The sequence below is a fragment of the Schistocerca americana genome, chromosome 1 (genome assembly GCF_021461395.2).
Source record: "Schistocerca americana isolate TAMUIC-IGC-003095 chromosome 1, iqSchAmer2.1, whole genome shotgun sequence".
In the NCBI taxonomy this organism is placed as follows: domain Eukaryota; kingdom Metazoa; phylum Arthropoda; class Insecta; order Orthoptera; family Acrididae; genus Schistocerca; species Schistocerca americana.
In genome coordinates this window covers 516744591-516763799 of record NC_060119.1, presented here as the reverse complement: position 1 = coordinate 516763799, position 19209 = coordinate 516744591, and the positions used below count along the sequence as shown (strand labels likewise).

The 19209-nt window shown below is 36.7% G+C and overlaps 1 protein-coding gene across 1 annotated transcript in view; it reads right to left on the bottom strand.

Annotated features, from left to right (window-relative positions):
* Positions 1–18976, bottom strand: part of LOC124624546 (uncharacterized protein KIAA1143 homolog) — a 341719-nt gene extending 322743 nt beyond the window's left edge. The window contains exons 1-2 of the mRNA XM_047149113.1: positions 18772–18976; positions 17949–18081 (exon numbers count right to left, since the gene is read on the bottom strand). Of these exons, the coding sequence (XP_047005069.1) occupies positions 17949–18081; positions 18772–18879 (241 nt within the window). The 5' untranslated portion in view covers positions 18880–18976. The remainder of the gene's footprint in view (positions 1–17948; positions 18082–18771) is intronic.
* Between the last annotated feature and the right edge of the window lie 233 nt (positions 18977–19209).

Here is a 19209-nt window from a genome sequence, read left to right as displayed (position 1 = left end):
AGTTCCCAACATTTACCTCTGCGAATCTGCACGCAGAGCATATTAGGCCCTCCACTGGTTTCGCATTTCAGTGTTTAACGGTTTTGTTTTTGAAGAAAATAAAAAAGGACCGACGGAATCCTTTTCGGCATAAATTAATCTGCATCAACGAAACACTGAATATGCTTTTAACCTGTGCAACAGTTTGTACATTCGTTTAGCAAAATTTGTTGGCTCTTAATTATGTTCGCAATGAAACGTCCCGATCCCTCAGATTACTTCGGAGGAATCTTCCCTGCCAGCTAACTGATGTGCTTACAAACAATAGCGTGTAATCAATCCACCATCACCAATAATAAAAGACGATGATTTTATGTAACTGCTTGACGTCTGGTCGACAGTCTGGCTAGCTCGGTTTGAAAAGGATAGGGAAGAAATTGGCCTTCTCGGAGTAATAGCAGCAGTATTCTCCATCTGATTTTTGTGGCGATTACGTAAATTTCATCGGTGGTCATACCGGGATTTGAAGCCGGATCCTCTCCAATAAGTGCCCAGTGTTTTAGCACAGTGCCACATCGTTCACAAAGATGCTAATCTTAAATCTGGCACAGAATCCACTGGGGTACAAATAAGAGTATTTATTTACATAAAAAGCAAGCACACACAATGCGTCACTGGAATACTGAATTAAACTGCGAACTGTCATAGACGCCACGTGGAATCTACACGATCTGATTGGATCATTAGCGGTCACAATAGCACGTATCATTCTTCAACAACGTGTCTGACACGAAGTGTGTGTGTGTGTGTGTGTGTGTGTGTGTGTGTGCGTGTGTGTGTGTACTTTCTGAAACGAGTACTCATTGGGTAATTAGTATGATATAATTCTGCCCCCTTTTTGGAGACAGATTCATTTATTTCTATTCCGTGGGTGCTGTTTCCAGATATTTGCTGGATTTGTTGTTAATTAGAAGCACGAGAGGCACTTCGCGTTGTAACTAAGAATAAATCGCCCACCAAAACGATCAGCAAAAATTACAACGACGACGCCAGTTTCGATGCGCATTTACATTTCATCTCTGGAACATCTTAATGAAGCGAAGCAAAAACGCATTCGCCGGAAAAGTAAGCAAAGACATCACCAATAGAAAGTCATCAAACTCAGGAGCGTCGCTGGTACTATATGTAGTCTGGTCACTAGGTACACATACAGTTGGTTAAACTGGCGACACGTAAGCCAAACACACTACTGAGCAATGTGAAAGTGAATTTCCACACTCAATCCCTAAGGTATCCCAATAAAAAAGTTAAAAAAAAGAAAAAAAAAAGATTCACGTTGCACTCTACTCTTGCTGACTAAGGCCGTGTCATTTGGATCGTATTCTTTCTGATTATTCTTTAAAATGAATTAATTCTAAGCAGTGAATCGCGAGACAGAATATGGCAAAATTTACGCTTTGTGTGTGTGTGTGTGTGTGTGTGTGTGTGTGTGTCGGCCACCTTAATAAATTAACTCAGGTTGCCATCATCGCGCGTTACATTACGAAAATATCGTAACACTAACAAGATGTGCTTAAAGTAGACCCTCTGTACCAACAGCGCAAACGAAATTTGTAACAAGACGCAAGGCTCAGTACGCATTCCAAAACAGAAATATGCTCCCTGCGGCAGATAGCTGATTTGATGCGTATGGACGATACCATTACCGTGGGGGAGGCCGTATCATGAATTTCAGTTACTGCTACGGCTTCCCCTCTCCCCTTCTCACAATGGACTCGCCCGAAAATTTCCAAATGGAACGATGACGTCAGCACACAAGCGCATTCAGGAAACGAAATAGATTCAAAGGAAGAACGCGGTAGGAGCCTGCATTTAACGTATCTCCCGCTTCACGGCGCTACGTCACACCTGCCTATCCTTAACCAAAGTTTATTTATACATTTCATGATTACACATTTTAGAACACGGGTCTACTAGTTTCGACGTCTTTTAAACAAAACAGTAGCCAAATATTTGGTGATGCAGATAGTGCACAGTTTTTAAAATTGCCGCTCCCGACACTTCGTCCGAGTTTCTCGACACGTACTTTATTTTAAAACACCCGCACACCATAGGCAAATTTTAATAATTTAACTAAATAACATAAAAACACTTATTGGGCATATTTAAACGGCGAGTTGCCTTTAAGGGTAGTAATTATTATGAACAACAATAATATAGGCGCAGTAGTTCATTACGAGCAGCGCAATGGTGTCAAAATATTATTATAGAATAACAATTAACAATGATTCGGACTAATGCTTCATATTTACAGGTACACCATATACAAAGGGCTACTAGACATTGTATTGCCTACATATTACCAAGATCAACAAGGCACAACAATAAAATGTATACAGTCACACTATGTACAACTTTTTAGCAAATTATTAGTGGCGAAAATGTGTTGTAAGAAAAGACCGGAATTAAGGCATGTGACACTGGCTGTTCAAATTATTAGTGATGAACAAGTGTAGTACAAAAACGGAGATACAGCACAGAATATAACACCTACATTCAACAAACTGGAATGCTCATACAGCAACACTGTAACTAAGGAACTTAAACTTGGTTACACATCTTTGCAAAGTTGAGCATAAAAATGCTCCTATTCAATTGCCAGTGCCTAATGAGTGTGAGAAACACCACAATGGAATGAATCATACACAAAAATGTTAAAAGTGAGTGTTTCTGCCTCTGAGCACAAAAACAAAATGAAAATGACAAACAAAACTTTGATAACTGCAAAATATATACAAATTTCCAAGTTCTGCAAAATATGTGGCAACTCACATTTTACAATAGGAAATATTTGAATTATTATTTTCAAAGCATTATTCACTTACATGTCTCAGATCGGGCACAAAATGTAATAAATAGGAAATGAAGATGATTATCTTCCGGTACAACAACAAATGGCAGACTTCATAAAATGCTACTTAATAGTCAGAAATTGGCAAGAGTGCCAAGTAAATGTCTACACAAAAATTTCTTTGGGTGCTGAAGCAGCTCTTGCTACTAATAGGCTACTCATAAATTCCACGATACAGCAGTTCGACAACAGTGCACATTAAATACTAGGCATTGTATTTAGCAAACTGTATGAAGCAGGAATAGAAAACCTGGGCAGGACATGTAGACCTACTGCATTTAATCTGTTTTTCAGGTAACATAAAGACCCATAATTTCAAGTCACAATTTCAGATCATACATACGTACATACGTTAATCCTTGTTCCGTAGATCATAAATACGACATTTTGTAATGACGTGGAATGTGTCGTTTTAAAATAAATTTTCTCCATTGAGTAAGAGGAGTTGTCATTCACAAATTCTTTTAATTTGCTTTTAAATGTTGGTTGGCTATCTCTCCGACTTTTAATACTATTTGGCAAATGACCAAAGATTTTTGAAGCAGCATAATTCACCCCTTTCTGTGCCAGAGTGAGATCTAATCCAGAATAGTGAAGATCATCCTTTCTTCTAGTGTTGTAGCTATGCACTTCACTGTTATTTTTGTACTGTGAATATCCTGAGTTCCTTAAATAAATGTCTGCAAGGTGATCTCTGGTGGACTCCAGCTATTATTCTGATTACACACTTTTGTGCAATGAATACTTTCTCTCTTAATGACGAATTGCCCCAAAATATGACGACATTGAAAGTAGTGAATGAAAATAGGCATAGTATCCTAATTTACTGATATGTTTATTGCCAAAATTTGCAATAACCGGAATAGCATAAGTAGCTGAACGTAACCGTTTCAGCCGATCATCGACGTGTTTATTCCAATCCAATTTCTCATCAATGCATGCACCCAGAAATTCTGAGTGTTAGTAAGTTACCACTTTTACAGGTCTATGCAATAGAAGGCATTTTCTCCAAAATCCAGTGCAAAACATCATGGAAAATCCTTAACGGTATAAAAGTATCACAAGCAAGTTTCCTATCTTCTTATATAGCTGTTTAATGGAATTTGAACAAGAACAAATTTTAACTGAGTAAATAAATTGATGTTACAGTAGAATATACAAGAAAATGGTTACTTCTATTTGATAACACTTAATAAGACTGCATATTTAGTGTTCATACAATAGAGGTGGTATACAGGACACAATAGATATATGGATGTTTATGCAACCAAGTAAAAAAGACCAAAACAGGTAGAATAGGGGGAAAAATCTGTAATTGCAGATTTTTGACACATGGCGGAAGGTAGGTCGCCAGGTTGTCACTGTGCAGTTCCCTCCTTCTGTAGGTCTACAAACTGAAGATCAAACATGTGACTCCCAACTCTCCCTCTACCCCCTCTACATCACATGAAGCAATTACATAGTGTTTCACAAAGCTGTACTGACTACACAGACCCTTCCACAGATTGCTTTACAAATCACTGGTACTCCAGTGCTCATGCATGTTGGGGGTGGGGGGGGGGGGGGGGGGTGGGGGGAAGAGTTGTTTCCATGAAGTGCATTAATACTACATGGAATATAGATATGAGTTATTGTAATACTAACTCATGATAGATTTTATGTAAATATAAGCACATTGTTCTACACTGCTAGAGGAGAAATTGATTCTTAGCAATTCTGAACAACAGTTGTAGTGTTCTTCTGGAAAAGGTGACTCCCCCCACCCACTATCCCTCCTCCTGCTTCAGTTAACAGGCAGGCTGTAACTTCTCAGCATTTCTTGTCCAGTTTTCTTATGTAAGTAGACAAATTAACTCCACTAAACTCATGTCTGTATAGTGTAGTTACTTTCAGTTTATTAAGTATTTAATTGCAGCTGTACAGAGAGCTTTCATAAGTTTCTATAAAAACAGCTAAGAAACATTTAATCTACAGGTTTGATGTTGTCAGTCATCTATGCAGTGTTGGGGGAAAGGGAATGGACTAACTGTGGTATCCAGCTGCTGTCTACTGTTGACAGCATACTGTAAAGCCTTGTAATGTGTTGTAGACAAATGGTGGTGAGTTAGTGAATGACTAGAATGTTAGTGCATTTCTTTCACCATTAATTATGTTGCTAGTAGACCGCACAAATCTCTTCCATTCAGGAATTGCTGACACCTCTACAGTGGACAGCATTAATTGGAGCCACTTACCACACATCTACAGTATATCTTGCAAGATGGGTGCGCATGTGTGTGATGGAATGGGACTGGCCATGTTCAAGTTTAGAACAGTAACATCTTGTAATTCATTGTTTGACATGTTGATGTACCTGAGGCTCCATAAAACCTGGTTGGCCTGCTTCCATTGCAGAGGGTGCCAATTTTAGCCTCTGTGCTTCTTCAGAGGTTGGGATAGCTGAGGCTAGGATGATGAATTTGATACCTTTCACACTGCAAAAAGTATTCCAGCCATTGGTAGCGGAGACAGTGAAATTGAAATTGTCAAATGCATAGCGACAGCATGTTACACTTGGAGCAACCTCTTTAGTGTGGTAGACAATTGATAGCTTTATTTTATATAACAGCTAGCTTGACAATTGCAAAAAGTACTCACCCAATTGACTGAAAATGACCCCACTATATAAGCATATAAGCACGAGTGTTCAGAGAAGTTATTCTGTCTGCTCACATAGTAGAACTGTAGAGGAAATACTGCAGGGGGAGGGGGGGGGGGGGGGTGCAGCCTGTCTGTAAACTGAAAAGTGAGCAGGGCTCTTGGTGGGGGAAGTTGCCTTTCCCGAAAGAATGCTATAGCTGCTGTACAATATGAATTTCCCTCCACATCAATGTGCAGATATTTACACAGACTCTGTCCATATTCGTTTCTTGAGCTAGTATAAGAGTAACTCGTATCTGTATTACATGTAGTGTTACCACACTTTGACGAAAATAAAAACCCAGGAATGTCTGTGCAATACATCACCAGTAATTGATAATGCACACTGTGGGGGGTCGATATAACAAAAACACTCTTTAGTTGCTTCTTGTGATGTAGCAGGACAAAGAGTATGGGGAGTCACCTGCTCACTATTCAGTTTCCGGAACTATGTAAAGGGGAAATGCATGAACACATTCTGGTGACCTGCCTTCCCTCATCTACTGCACTTAGATGTGATACACACATTTAATATTTGTTCTTAAACCAATTCAATTAACAAAAAACATTAATTTTATACCATTACCACACTATTTCCAATAATCTGTGATTTTTCCATCACTTGCAATGCAGAAACTATCAGTCCTCGAGAAATAATGAATAGGACATTTATTGTAGAAAGTTTAATGTAGTTTAATTTTGCACTACGAAACATTTTCAACAGGAGCCTTGGTTTTTGAATTATTGAAGAACTCCCCCCCTCCCCCCACTCACACCACACTAATCAGGATTTTTAGCATGTTGTTCTTGGCTCTCGTTTCTAGCACTGTACAAAACTTTGTAGCACATATTAGTATCATCTAAGTGTAAATGTAGCTGAAGGAAATGAAATGACTGAAGTATAGACCTAGCTGTTATGTTAGATGACACAAAAATGAAGGGAAAAGAAAGAATTCATTGGTGTTCAGGCAAAGAAACCTTGTAACAATAATTACAATTGCACACAACATGCGATAAGAAAAGCACAATATTCGCTGGAAACTGAAATTCAGCAGGGACTGAAAATGAAGAAAATCATAAGGTATTTGCAGAATGGTCCTTAAGAACATGGAGGAAATATGTTAGATACTCAAACATCTCTTCAAGAGAATATAATGATGCAGCAGAATATTAAGAGCTGAACAGAACAGGAAATTACAAATAATCAAAAAAGTAATCATGCCACAAAATTATACGTACAGAAACAAAAAATTTGCAAGATGAAATCCAAGAATTCTTGCATATGCAACAGCTGCAACAATTTATTTCTTAATTTAAAAGTTAAATCACAAAATAATATAACCAACAAAAAATCCATTCACAAATGCAAAAAGAATGGAAAATTGCATCTTTTTCTAGTAACACAAAAGTTAAAAGCTTATAACAACTTGAAATACAAAATATAAATTGAGCTGAAAAATAAAAATGTTGTCATTGCTGTTGTTGTGGTCTTCAGTCCAGAGACTGGTTTTATGCAGCTCTCCATGCTACTCTATCCTGTGCAAGCTTCTTCATCTCCCAGTACCTACGGCAACCTACATCCTTCTGAATCTGCTTAGTGTATTCATCTCTTGGTCTCCCTCTACGATTTTTAGCCTCCAGCTGCCCTCCAATACTAAATTGGTGATGCCTCAGAACATGTCCTACCAACCGATCCATTCTTCTTGTCAAGTTGTGCCACAAATTCCTCTTCTCCCCAATTCTACTCAATACCTCCTCATTAGTTATGTGGTCTACCCATCTGATCTTCAGCATTCTTCTGTAGCACCACATTTCATGGCTACACTCCACTCAAATACTTTCAGAAACAACTTCCTCACATTTAAATCAATACTCGATGTTAACAAATTTATCTTCTTCAGAAATGCTTTCCTTGCCATTGCCAGTCTACATTTTATATCCTCTCTACTTCGACCATCATCAGTTATTTTGCTCTCTAAATAGCAAAACTCCTTTACTACTTTAAGTGTCTCATTTCCTAATCTAATTCCCTCAGCATCACCTGAATTTAATTCGACTACATTCCATTATCCTCATTTTGCATTTGTTGATGTTCATCATACACCCTCCTTTCAAGACACTGTCCATTCCGTTCAGCTGCTCCTCCAGGTCCTTTGCTGTCTCTGACATAATTACAATGTCTTCGGCAAACCTCAGAGTTTTTATTTCTTCTCCATGGATTTTAATTCCCACTCCGAATTTTTCTTTTGTTTCCTTTACTGATTGCTCAATATACAGATTGAATAACATTGAGGATAGGCTACAACCCTGTCTCACTCACTTCCCAACCACTGCTTGTATAAAAAGTATGCCCTATATTAAAAGAATTCTCGGTAAATAGTGATAAAAGTCTGTTAAATTAATTTTTAAGGCACAAAAATATGTGCAGATTGTAAAGTGGTGCTGAAGGGCTGCACCATGCACAAAAGCAGGGACTGGTACAGAAAGTACCAAAATTCAACAAGAAAATCCTACACAAAGTGGGGACACAACAACAAGTAGTTTAACACAAACCAAGAGAAATTACACAACAAAAACTGAGAGCTATGATACATATTACAACAAGTAAGTGAGAAAAACACATGAGTAATTATGAGAAAAAAAAAGAAAAACAATACAAAAAATGAGCATGAAGAAAAAACATTACCATTTTAAAATAACTTTCACTCAAACCAATATCAGACAAATGTAATATACACAATACATATTGCTTTAACACAACAAAGCAGGAGTATTGTCTGTTGAAAAATTCTACTGCATAAGTTTGTCATGAGACTGTCATAATCAATACAAGACAGAAAAATAACTTAACTGGAAAACGAAAGATCCAGGTTTAACACCAAGTTAACATTGTCAATGTAAGGACACATAGTGCTGCTAATAGGAACAATTCTGAAAAGTGTCCAATCATAATGAAGATTAAAGAAGAACCTGATGGGACTAAAATGCAACAATTACTGATTTTGACAAGATATTGATAAGATCTCAAAGTGGTGCAAAGTTTGGCAACTTGCTTCGAATGTCCAGAAACGTAAAACTGTGCCCTTCACAAAATGAAAAGCTTAGTACCCTGTGACAACAGTATCAATGAATCACAATTCAAATCAGTCAAATCATAAAATATCTGGGTGTATTACTTTGCAGGGATTTAAAGCCACATAGTCTTAGTCTTAGGTAAAACTGGTGGCAGACTTCAGGTCATTAGTAGAATACTATGGAAATGTAGTAAATCTGTGAGGGAAATTGCCAGAAATCACTTGTGTGACACATACTAGACTATTGCTCAAGTGCATGGGAATCATGCCACATAGGACTAACAGGGGATACCGAACTTACACAGAGAAGGGCAGCAAAGAATGGTCATTAGGAGAGTGCCACAGAGATGTTGAAAAAACTGAACTGGCAGACTCTTGAAGACAAACATGAACTTTCTTGAGAAAATGTACTTGCAAAGCTTCAAAAACCACTTTAAATGTTAGAAAATACTACAGCTCCTTGCGTATTGCTCTAGGAAGGACATGAGGATAAGATTAAATCACTTACAGTACACACAGAGGCATTTAGTCAGTCATTCTTCCCCATAAAAGGAACAAGAAAATACACTAAAGAATGGGGAGTACTATCACCCATGCACTTAACAGTGGTTCACAGAGTATGGATATAATGTAGATTTTGAACCACAAAATTTTAGATGTTGTTTTTAGGTAAATACACAGTTAGTTCACATGATGCAAATGCATTTAAAAGAATTTCAACCATGAAAAACTTAGAGCTTCATTTTAAAAGGAAAAAAATGGTTAAATCACAAATAACTGAATCCTAGTATTCTGTGCTTTAATTGGAACACTTATTCTCAACTTCAAAAAGGTGGTGTCTCTGGATGCTGCATCACAACTGTGGACCCAGAAGAGCACAAGTTAGAAATGCAGACAAGCAATATTGTAAATCTGATGCAATAATTAGGGAAAGTTTTGACAAGAGACTTCTTGTTTCCAGGTATGTTGATACTAATTTTCTGTCTAACAGTACTGAGTGAGGACACTTTTTGGTGTCCAGCCTTCTGTTAGTTCCCACAGTAAAGTTCCCAAAAAGGATCAAAAACTAAATTGTAATAGTATTGACAAATTGTTGCTCGATCCAAATAACATTGACTTAAATGTGAAAGTGGTAGTTAACAGTTTGTATGACCTTGGTTTTCAAAAGTTGTTGATAAAATATGATGAGCAGTTAGGTTACTATCACAAAGAAAAACTGTGTAATTACAACAAAAATGTAACTAATGGCTCAGTAACTGTGCATACAAACACTTTTTAGGCAGAATGTAGGGAAACCACAGACACACTACATAAAAATATTGAACTTTTGTCCTCAAAGATATTCCTTTAGCACTTTGTGTCTTGCTTCCTCCTAAAGTAAATGAGGGTACAATCAAACAGATGTAGGGATAATGAGTGGACAACACACAACATTTAAAACATCTCTTCACAGGAAGAAAAAAATTATTAATTAAAAATGGTTATAACTAAATGCTAAAACTCCATAGCCACAAATATTCTATAACCTTCTGTTCCATTGTTAAGAGATACAAATATACACACACTGCATGAAATAAAGCAATCGATGAAAAAAATAGAAATGATCTGTTGTTTTATTAAACAAACAACATATAATAAAGTGAGATGAATGTAATTGGATTCCTGCATAATAGCTGCAGTTGTTTTAATGACACATTGAAATTATGAGCCTCCAGTTTCAATTATTCCTTCCTGAGAATGGGAGGAAACATTGCACCTGCTATTTAACAACTAAATATGTATGCATTAAATTTACTCTGGCAGGTTCTGCTTAGAACAGCAATAGACACTCGTTCCAGCAACACAGTCTGTATGGAGATTGTAGTAATCATGTGCACTGCGTAATGTAGCGATTATACTGGCTATGATCCTATTTCAGGCAGAGTTGTGCTAACTATATAGGACTAATTTTGAACTACCCCTGTAAGTAGTCAATGATTCAAAGGACATTCCCACAAAGCCTGCCCATTATTCATAAAAATACAGATAAGGAAAGGAAAAAAACATCTAAATTAATTATGGAGGCATTTCATTTCACTCCCTCCAGTCTGTTCAGAAATTTCTGAAAAAATAGACTTCACTTTACTGTTAACGTCTTGTACGTAGCACAAATTGGTAACCGCCTCCACTGCTTCATGCTTTCAGCAATTTTCCAGTTGCCGACATGACAAAAAAGCATAATAGCAAAAAGCTTTTTTAAAAATCTTTACAAGTAAGGATTTTATAGGAGTAAACCAGAAACCAATCATCAATCAGGCCAGAAGACAACTTTGTCATCACCACAGCTGAATGAAGCAACACTAGTGAGTAACATCATAAAAGCTATGTTACTTTTTTTTCCAGCTTGCGGAGATGATAATTCACCATAAAGTTGCTCCCTCATGTACCACAGACAAACCAGTAATACTCCCTTCAGATAGTAAAACTGTTGTTTTAAGCATCAGAAAGAAAGATCTGCATTGTGGTGATATCAAACGATCAGCTCATCCACGACAACACCAACACTACTCTCAGTCACTATATATTGGCAAAATGGTAGTTTTTGGCCAAATACAGGGTCAGCACTTTAGGATCTATCATACTCATTGAATCTGATTCCCTGTGTCTTCTTCCCGTTCCCTAGAATGAAATGGAACTGAAAGGAATATGTCCTCAGAACACCGAAGATGTGACACAAAAATCACTGAACACTAAAACAGCCACTCTTATGTAATAGATACTTTTGCATGAATGACAACTGGCTGACAATGTGTGTAGTAGAGGCACCCAGCTGAAGATACCATCACTAAAGCAATTTCATCTAATTACATTTAGATCTTTCCTTGTACAAAATCTCAAATGAAGTACTGGTGGAGCAAAACAATAAAGGCTGATTTATCTGTAGTCTAGTCAAATACTATGCTGGTGTGGTCTATAAAATTCTACTTAGGAAACTAAAATGCTGTAACATTAACAGCAGTCCTCTGGAATGGAGCCTACTCTTCATACCACAAAGAAGAGCATGCTGAAAAGTTGCGTCAGAGGAATAAACTAACTTTAGAATGGGGGGGTGGGGAGGGGGTGGGGGACACATAATGTGTGGTCCCCCAAAGGTTAGTACTGAGTCCATTCCCATTCTTAACCTATGTAAGAGACCTTCCAATAACTTTGAAGAACTGTTAAAAAACTACAACATTTGCAAAAGACACTAGGATACTAACCGAGGGCACAGACTCAACCATATCAGATAATATCTGAAGAGACATACAACTAATTCACAGAGCTTACATTTACCAAGAATGTATAAACAAACAAATCAAAACCATATTTTCTATAAAGAAATCAAATTGTACAATAAATTGTCTCAGGAAATTACTAATACCTTATCCTATTTCAGAGATCTACATCTCACTCATTATGGATATACCAACTTGGTTTCTGAAGCAATCAAATGAGAAGGAGTGGAACAGAGAAGGGGTATCAATCATCATCTTCAGGGTCCTGATGACAACTGATAAGAATATATGTGTGTGTGTGTGTGTGTGTGTGTGGGCGCGCACGCGCACACACACACACACACACATGCCAAAGCAAATAGTAAGAATTTGATGAGAAATAAATGCACATACATATTGTAAAGTCATCTTCAAACATCTTTTCATTCTAACTCATTTCCTGATGTCCTAACCGTTTAGTGGTACTTGCCACATATTATAAAATCTGTCCAACTGACATACATACATGTGCAACAAAAGGTACAAATACAATTTTCCTACAGACTTTCCATCTTCATGTACGTTCAGAGGAGGAATCTGTACTCTAGTTTAAGGACCTTCAACAAATATACATCTGACAAAAAGTAAAGCATAAAGATAAAAATTCAAAACAAAATTAAGGACATTCCTCCTTGCTGCTAGCATGACAACTTGACAATGTACGCAAATGTGATTCGTTAACAATTATCACACACAATATGTACATAGGAGACAGGATGACAGCAATGTTGTTTGATGATTTGATGGTGTGGGGAACAATGAGAAGAAAGTACAGAAGTATTAGATTTGCGGAATAAGTTATGCTACTGTATAACCTAAAATTTAATGCAAAGAAGTGTGAAACAGCTGTCACAACAAGGAAAAGGAATAGACCTACAATAAACAGGATATTGGGTGGGGAGCAGCTGAAAATTGTGGAAAGCTTTTCAAGTACCTGTGGAATGTAATGCAGGAAAATGAAAGTAAGACATAAATGAATATGTAAGGCAAACTGACAGAGTTATGAGAAATGTGAGAGGAATGATATGAAACAAAGAAGTCCCCTAGAAAAGTAAGAAAGTGATACACCAACTGTATTATATATAAATTTTGTTGTACACTGTAGGAACCTGGGCCATGAAGGCAAGGGAAGAACTAAAATGCAAATAAAAGAATTGAGTTCTTGAGAAGTCAGATATGAACAACAAAAATATGCAATATGAAATTTATATCTAAAAACAAAGATGATGTGACTTACCAAACGAAAGTGCTGGCAGGTCGATAGACACACAAACAAACACAAACATACACACAAAATTCAAGCTTTCGCAACAAACGGTTGATTCATCAGGAAACAGGGAAGGAGAGGGAAAGACGAAAGGATGTGGGTTTTAAGGGAGAGGGTAAGGAGTCATTCCAATCCCGAGAGCGGAAAGACTTACCTTAGGGGGAAAAAAGGACAGGTGTATACACACACACACACACACACACACACACACACACACACACACACAAGCAGACATTTCTAACAAATGTTATGTTTGTTTGTGTGTCTATCGACCTGCCAGCACTTTCGTTTGGTAAGTCACATCATCTTTGTTTTTAGATATATTTTTCCCACGTGGAATGTTTCCCTCTATTATATTCATATCAATATGAAATTTAGGAGGATAACACATGAGGAACCACTTCAAGAGAACACTGAGGAAAAATATTAAATTGGTATGGGCATGTGAAGAATTCGAATGAGCTGAGGATGTATAGAAAGATGCAGGGGATGTAGAGGAATAACAAGAGAACAAGAGCTAAAAGGAAAGGGCCAGAGGAGTGACTGAGAGGAAGTGGGTAAGATCAGAGAAAATGGTGAGACTTGTTTTCCAATCAGACCCTGCCAGTGGTAGGAAAATATACAAGAAGATGATGATGATGCTAATGATCCTTAGTTATAAACAAATGATGTGTTCCATTACCTATGAAGACTTTTTTTGGGTGATTAGAAAGTAAAATCAACTGCCGTAAAGCATGTCAGCACAAAAATAATACCTACTGTTTCAATGACTTTCAGCACACCGAAACTGGCTGTAAGGCTATCTGCCAGATGGGACTAGATGTGTGTTTGTGACCAGTACCCAATGCTGTCTTAAAATGTGTACCATGCAATCATGACATTTTTAAAGACTGAATGGATGGACTAATACGCACCAATCAGATTACTGGAAATGTCAAAAATATTGTAGTCAATTAAAATCAGAGGCTGAGGAACTGGGAGTGTAAATCTGCACATTTTTATAGAATTTTTCATACTTAAAGCCACATACCATTGTTTGTAGGAAAGCTAGGACCATGCCAAATTAATAAAAGATATCATAAAAGTAACTCAGCATACTATCAATTATTTTGTAAAAAATCTCTGACAAAGTTCTTTTATAATTTAATATAGGCATTAAGCTTTTTCTCTCTTGTAGGAACCCAAGAAAAACTATTTCACAATTCAGATTCAGTAAAGGATGAATTAAACAAAACATATTTAGTATGTGATAAAAGCTATTCAGTGTGTAATAGTGGTTTCTGTGCAAGAATTACACTGCAAGGAGTAAAGTTTCAAAATAATTTAAAAACTAAATTATGCCGAAGCAAATAAATATTCCACTGACATGAAATTATTAAAAAAAATACTTTTCAAACTGAGGAATAAATATGTAGTTGTACTGAATTTTGTGGTGTTCTCCTGTAACGTATTACTACCTGTACAAAATGAATTCCACAAGCAAATGACAGTAAAGCCACTACAGTTGCAGCAAAAACTAAAAGAACAATTAGCAAAGGCTAAGTTGTACCCTTGTTTGAAAAACTAGCTCAGTATCTCACAGGAGTGATTCCAAGTCACAATGGGCAATCATCCTCCAACTGATCCTTCTCATGTACTTGTTGGCCGAGATGTAACGTGTTATTGAGTGTCAAGCTGCGATAGCCATTCAGTTACAGTAATGAGGGTGGAACAACACAAATGCTTCATTGTTACGAGAACTGTTGCAACATTTGACTGGAGAAAACGACTGAAAGTATTCACATCACTATTGGGAATTGATTATGAGCCTCCGATTTTACATTGAGTCAGTGCAAGTATATTTCCCGTAATTATATGAACAAACAGTATTTTACTAGTGTTAGATAACCCTCTCCAGGGTTTACCTTGGAGCAGATCTGACTAAGAGGAGAAGAGTTATCAGCCCTTGGTACAAATAATACCATCTACCTCCCAACATACACAAACTTAATTTAATACAAATAATTATTTAACATGTCCATCGTATTGAAACCACAGGAAAGAAATTGAAAGTTGTTTGGATATGGTTCCCCAGTCCAAATACATATCTACTTATTTCTTTTTTGATAAAAAGGTTTTGGCAATGGTATCAGCTGTAAATCTTCAGAAATTTTGCCCATTCTTGATAGATTAAGTTCCTATCAAACGTATTTAATAAATAACTTTTGCTGCCACTCATTCTGATGCAAGACTTAGGACTGTCTTTGATCTATGAAGACTGTCAGTTCACTATGAAACTGATACATAATAGACAGGGTGGTAAGAAACAATTTGGAAAGCTTGTAAAGGAGTTGCAGGCTAGGTTGTGCTGACAAGTAATTGCTAATAAAAAATTCAATGCATTGGCCTGTTTCCAAGTTAATTAGCATTGAAGTTAGACAATCAAACCACTGCACACACAAATTCAAGGGCGCTGCCAGATACAACTAGTGTCGGTAGTCCTCACAGCATAAATGAGTTCGATCCTTACACCCGTCCCATGTCCAATTTTTATATCGCCCTCTTGTTTGGTTTCAGGAAATCAAATGAAGAACACGTTTGGTGACACTGTCTCTGGCAGGCCACTTGAATCTGCATGTGCAACAACCTGATTCACTAACTTCAATGCTAATTAACTTGGAAATAGACAAAGTATTGAATTTCTTTCTTAATAATTATTTCTCAACACAATCTACCCTGCAACACCCTTATAAGATTTTCAGACTGTTTCTGACCACCTTGTATATCTGACACTCAGGAACTACATGACAACAAGAAGGCGACACCGGTCGCACACAATAAATTTAAAAAAATTTGTGATACAATCCCAGTATCAGACCTTATGCTCATGTTCATGAGTTTTAAAAATTAATCCCATACAGCTAATGTCAGCTTTCTGTCATCACGAAGATCCTGAAATTTGTATAGCCTGCAGAGCACTCTGAGTATAAAGCACATATATTGCATATTGTAGCCTTCATTATTAAACTGAACTTAATACATGTCTGACATTGAGAATTGCCAGTTCCAGTGCCCAAGTACTACTGGTATGCTTTGTGCAGGCTCCCATACAAAATCTTATGAGAGCAAAGGGCACAGTATTCAACAGACTAGCTCCTACAATTAATCTACTACCCATCCCAGAGCATGTAAGTTTTAGGCCAGGGAATTGTTGTACATCACAGATACTGAGTTTAACACAGTACATCAAAGCTCTGATCTTTAAGTAGGAAAGTGACTATTTGTGAAAAAAAATCTATCAGGGGCTGATATGATCTCATCTTTAATGTGTGACAGATACTAGAGAAGATGCAAAAAGAAGACAAAAAATAAGAAATTTTAAAAAGAAGACTTTATATGTATTTTCAATGTATCCTTAACAAAATTCTGAAGAGAAAAATGTAAGAAGCTTTATCTACTGCTTTAAACTATCTCAAACATATATGGAGCCAGCATATTGTTAATCAACATTGTGCCAAGTTACTACTAAAATTGATGAATAGTTAATAATTTAACAGAATTACAAACCTGAATAGTTAATAATTTAACATAACTACAAACCTAACTGATAGGCATCTTCTAAATACTGATCAGTCTTTAACGACAAGATTCTTAACTCTGTAAAGATTATTAGTATGTCAAGTTATGTAAACCTCATAAATAATGAAAATGTTTTATGATTATAATTGACCATTTCTTACAAATAAGGATTCCAGTCAATTGATCTGTAAGTTTTGTAATACACTGCACTACTACTCTAGTTCAAAAACACATGATAAACTTTACTAGATATCCTTCATATTTTTATTGCTTTACATCTGAAACGGGACTAGTGCAGCAGGGGATACAACCTGTCGGCTTTGGACAATGACGTCACAAGTGGCCAATCGAGAAGCGATTCTTCTTAGTGTTGTAGCTCCCTTCAGTGGCTGATAAGTGTTTTTTGGCTTTTTTAAAAAAAAAATCTCACGAGATAGAATAAACAGATCCACTTTATTAAGCAATCAGTAAAAAAACGAAACTGAAACATAACAGCAAAAGCGAAAATGATAAACTGCTCTCTGGCGGCTTGTGACGTCCTTGTCCAAAGCCGACGGGTTGTATCCCCTGCTGCACTAGACCCTCTGAAACCATTCTGTAAGTTTTCAGTGGGGCTACATTTATTTACTAATAAATCTTAGTAGCGCTGTATTACTACTTCATTAATGTATTCTAATAATAACTTGTTTGTCTACATTATACTTCATGTCAACTGCAACCACAATATACTCTTTTCTGTACTAAACAGTTCATAGAGTCTTTAGGCCTATTACGCTGCCAAAGCAAATCTTATCATCAATAACCTACCCAAAAAGCAAAGCTAAACAAAACTTTATACATATTAGTGTCTGATAGTGCTGATACAAAATTAATATGGCTGTTTGGGCAAACCAAGATAAGAAAAAAAGTTTCAATATACTGGCCCCTAGTAACTTCATCAGTCTAATTATTTTGGTAATACCAAGGTTAAAATTACACTACGCCACACCAGCAAAGACATGACTACAAAATGCAGGATTATATAATTTGTAAACAATCATCTCGATGAATTCTCAAGCATAAGATTTTCAAGATCTACCCTCAGATCTCACAGTGCAGCATCAAAAACCTTATTTTAACCGTACAAAGGAAATATCTGCAATTAAAATTATACACTGATCCTATATAATCTTAATAAAATAACTTACTTTGTAGCTGTTCTGCCTTTATCTGTTCTGCTTCTTCTGCCGATATGTCACCAGGTTTCAGTACGACGACAACAGGCTGCTCATCATCTTTGTCATCTAAATCATCATCAGTGCAGCTTGGTAAAGTTACTTTCTGTAAAATAAGTTTAATAAGTTATATCCACTTGCTGAGACAAATGAACATGGACAATTCTATGCTTTCAGTACGTCAATGCCCTGCACTTCTTGAAAGAAGTTACAATGTTTCTGGTCCATAATAATGTGCACTACAACACTTCTGCACAGTATTCTAGTATATACCTAGCTGTAAGGCAAATTACATATATTTAAAATACACACACACACACACACACACACACACACACACACACAGAGAGAGAGAGAGAGAGAGAGAGAGAGAGAGAGAGAGAGAGAGAAATTTCACGCCCCGCGTAACATTTTTCTACGAAAAAGTGTTGACATTGACTGTATTCCGTTTTTATCGGTTTTTCACCAATGGATAATGCTCCACGAATCTGGGCGTCATAAAATGAACGCGTAGGTTCTATTTCTCTAATATGTCGGAGCAGACATCAGCGACATTGATATCTTATCACCGGTACTTGCGTTCTTTAGTAGTATTGTGAACGTCATACGAAAACTGTTCATGCATAACATTGTGTTTTTTCGAGGTTATACAATTTTCCATTTATCTTAAACTCTACAGATGAAGAAACAAACTAGATTTTGTAAATACAGCAATGTCCGATTTATCCTGCATTTGTCGCTAAGAAATCAAAATTAGATAGCAATATTTGATATAGGTCTAGAACATTACGGCTACCTTCGTTTCAACTGTATCTTTAGGAACAAAACCTGCTTCTTGTTTTAATCTGGTTAAGAATGCAGGCTCTTGTGGCTTAACGTAAGAAACAGTATTTCTTTTAGACATATTTCATGGAATAGTCAATGGGTACATAAACTTGCTTTTATTTGTAAACAACGTTATTCAACCGCCAGCGAAACAGTTGAGCAACGAAACCATAGTAGTTACTAGTTAGTTTTGTACAAACACATGTTCGAGGCAAAGATTTTACAACCCTGCGGACCGATTGTACAAACATCGCTGACTGGAGATCAATTTTGACGTTCGATCAGAAATTGAATTCTTGTTTAGAACACCTTTCTATTGTGAAGCACTAAGCTTGGATCCACCAAAGGAGGTACAGTGTTGATGTAAGATATCAAGAAGTATGTTTGGCCACACTTAGGAAATCAGCTG